The 3,465-nt window shown below is 41.9% G+C and overlaps 1 protein-coding gene across 1 annotated transcript in view; it reads left to right on the top strand.

The window, feature by feature from the left end:
- The window catches only part of LOC118430939 (26S proteasome non-ATPase regulatory subunit 2-like), an 11,211-nt gene extending 11,154 nt beyond the window's left edge, over positions 1–57 (top strand). Inside the window, exon 11 of the mRNA XM_035841967.1 lies at positions 10–57. Coding sequence (XP_035697860.1) covers positions 10–57 — 48 coding nt within the window. The remainder of the gene's footprint in view (positions 1–9) is intronic.
- The last annotated feature ends 3,408 nt before the right edge of the window (positions 58–3,465 follow it).

The raw sequence follows: 3,465 nt of genomic DNA, 5'->3' as shown, positions 1-3,465 counted from the left end.
CTTCTCCAGTGTGGGTTCTCATATGTCGGGATAACTCAGACTTTCTTGTCGCTCTGAACCCACACTCCCCACACATGTAGGGTTTCTCACCGGTGTGTGTTGTCACATGTTCGTCTAGAGTAGATTTGTGTGCTGCAGAATAGTCACACTGGTCACATTTGAAAGGTGTTTCCCTTGTGTGGGTTCTCATGTGTCTGGATAGGTGAGACTTTTTCGCTGTCCTGTACCCACACATCTCACAATTGTAGGGTTTCTCACCGCTGTGTTTTATTACATGTTGATCCAAGGTGGATTTCTGTGCTGCCGAGTAGTCACACTGGTCACACTTGTAGGGTTTTTCACCAGTATGAGTTCTCATATGTTGGGATAAATGAGACTTCCAAGCTGTCCTGTACCCACACTGGTCACACTTGTAGGGTTTATCTCTTGTATGGGTTCTCATATGTTGGGATATGTGAGACCTATAAGCTGCCCTGTACCCGCACTCCCCACACACGAAAGGTTTCTCACCGGTGTGTTCAACCACATACATTCCAGTAATGCCTATGGTCTTTTGTACCTGTGAGGTTGATGTATTGTCAGATTTTGAAAAGTTCACATCACACGTTTCCTGCTGCAGGCCCATGTCTGTTGTCTGGGACTCCCTGCTGTCACTCTCCTTTCCAAGGTGTTCTGTACACAGTTCTCCGGTAGAAAGCCCACTATTGGACTCATCTATTTCTGCTTTTATACCGCGCATTTCGTCGTTTGGAACGTCCCTTTCCTCGTCCAGCTGCCATCCTGTGTCTGTTGTCTGCTCGCAACTGTTGTAAATCTCACTCCAAGGGTGCCCGTTTGGTTGGTAGCCGTAGGTTTCCTGGTCCCCACTGTACGTTTCCTGGCACTGAACGTTCTCTTGTCCATCCTGTTGCCATCCAGTGTCTCCTGTCGGCTCCTCTTTGATGTGCGTCTCGTTCGCAGTTTGTTCCGCATGAAGCTCTTTAACGGGAGGCACAAATGTGAACTCGGCCATCTCTAAAATGATGATAAGAAAACAAGTATGTGAAAAACACATAATTATTTATTAAACATTTTATAATGCAGAAAAGAAAGTCTTCTGTGAATTTTTTTACCGCTAAAAGTGCCCGCGCCAACTTTGACGTCTTATAACTGCTGAAGGAAGTGTGCTAGGACTACGAAACTTGGTGACTTTTCCTAAAATATTGTTAGCAACAATTTTGCGAAAAAAATTTTAGTTTCCGATTTTTTGTGTTGCCATGGCAACGGGTTTCTGAAGGGCATATTTTACCAAATTTGCTAATTCCAGTTTGAATTGTGGGATTTCATAGTTTTATTGCTAAACCAAACTTGTTTATCTATATCATTAAGATCCTGTGTAAGTTTAAGTTACATTTATAATTAATTATTCATAATTTATGCTATTTTGATGACGTCATGGGTCAAAATCCAAGATGGCGGACAATGCCATTTTCAACGATAAATACATGTTATTTTTACTCAAATTCCGTCAAAATCTTTCATTTTCTTACAAAACACAATCATTTGAACCTTTTTAGTCCACTTCCATTGGGTTTTGGGGTTATATGTGAAAAAAATCGTATTTTAGAAAATTCAAGCTTGTCGATCCAAGATGGCGGACAAATGACGTCATTTTCTGACGTCATATTGGCGTCAGTGTCGTCGTCATTGAGAACAAAAGACTTGGCAGACTTGAACACCAATATGATAACCTTTATAGTCATCTTTTTCTTTAATACCTTTAAGTATAGCGGAAATTTCTTATATAGACGATTTTAGCCCAAAATATGACATTATGACGTCATAATTACGTCATATTACGTCATAGCGATTCTAAACTTACAGAAAATATAAAACTGTACTAGTACATTATCCCCTCCAAATTTGGTGATCGTAACCCAAGCCGGTTTGAAATTACGAAGGGGGGGTCAAAAGAGCCCCCCCCCCCCCGGTCCCAGGTATTCCAAAAAAGCCCGGTCTGGATAGGGTTAATTGTGGTAGAACAAATATGAGATTGTACAATGGTGTAATAGAAGAGTGGACAGTGGAAACTTTTCCGGCATCGGTCTGGTGGAAAATACATTTCACTGGCACTGTAGCTTCTTGGTATTTTCATGATTATGCGAAAATAATGACTGCACACAAAACGGAGTTGACTTCTATATACAGTCAAACCTGCCCAAGACGACCACCTGGGGGACCGGACAAAAACGGTCGATTTGGACAGGTGGTCGCTGAGAAGAGTATCGACTCAAAACATGCCCTATGCAAAGTATAGCGGTTTCCGTTGTGTTTAATGGCAAATAGCAAGCACACTGCACGCACGCAAAGAAGCGAGGTATTTAATGTCAAATACAACACGCACACTGTAAATTGTAACTTTAACCCCAGCTTTTATACGATACAGTATAATATTTGTACACTAACGTTTTAGACAGTAAGGGAACTTTGATGCTGTCAGTTACCATACAAGCCTTTATGCGTCGCTGTGTTCTAGATCGCCGTATCTGAAATAACTACGGTGCACCTTTCGAATTCTATGCCCGGTACGTCCCAATAGCGTACTTACCCAAGGGTGAATGTACAGTACAGTTTGACAAAAGCACTCACACAGATCTTTCTTTAAAAGGTATGAGCTACACAGATCTTTCTTAGAAATTTCCTCCCATATTACAGTAGAGTGCCCAATTGACCCACCCATTGACCGTCGCAATCTTTATTCTAAACATAACATCGTAATGGCAGTCAAAATCCGGCACAAAATCGCGCTAGTTATCATCAAAAATCGATGAAAACCTCAATTTTGAAAATGATGCGGTCGTTAAGGGGCCCAATTTGGGCCGGTCGCGGTCGCGTTGGCCAGGTGGTCGCTGAGAAAAGGTCGCTTAATGCTTACGTCAATAGGAAAAAAAATCGGGACCGAGAAAAAGCGGTCGAAATGGCCAGGTGGTCGCTGAGAAGAGGTGGTCGCCCGGGCAGGTTTGACTGTATAGCTATAGCTGCATACCAAAAAAAATGGTGGGCAGGTCACTACTAGGAAAAGTTTCGCATTATGGTGCACGAATATAACGATCGTCACTTAATCTATTATTTGAATTATAAAATAATGCAATACTTTGTTATGTCTGGCATTATATTTGAGATGCAAAATGATATTTGGCTGTCGTTAGATTTCACACATAATTTAGTTTGAATGCCCCCCTCCCCATCGACTACCGATCGAAAACACACATCTAATTGTAATTTACCGCCCAACAAGCACCAACCAGGCAGTATTAACTATAATTAGCAGTCTTACCTGTAGGTCTACTGTAGTAAGCGGTGTCCAAAACTCCTACAAGTCGTAAAAATCGCTTCAGTTTTGAGGATATGAAAAACGCAAGACGAGCCACAAAACAAGATGGCGGACGTCAGATCGCACTAATGGGGTAAAGGTGAAAGGTCACA

This window comes from Branchiostoma floridae, chromosome 14 (genome assembly GCF_000003815.2).
Source record: "Branchiostoma floridae strain S238N-H82 chromosome 14, Bfl_VNyyK, whole genome shotgun sequence".
NCBI classification, from domain to species: domain Eukaryota; kingdom Metazoa; phylum Chordata; class Leptocardii; order Amphioxiformes; family Branchiostomatidae; genus Branchiostoma; species Branchiostoma floridae.
This window is presented reverse-complemented; position numbering and strand designations above follow the sequence as displayed.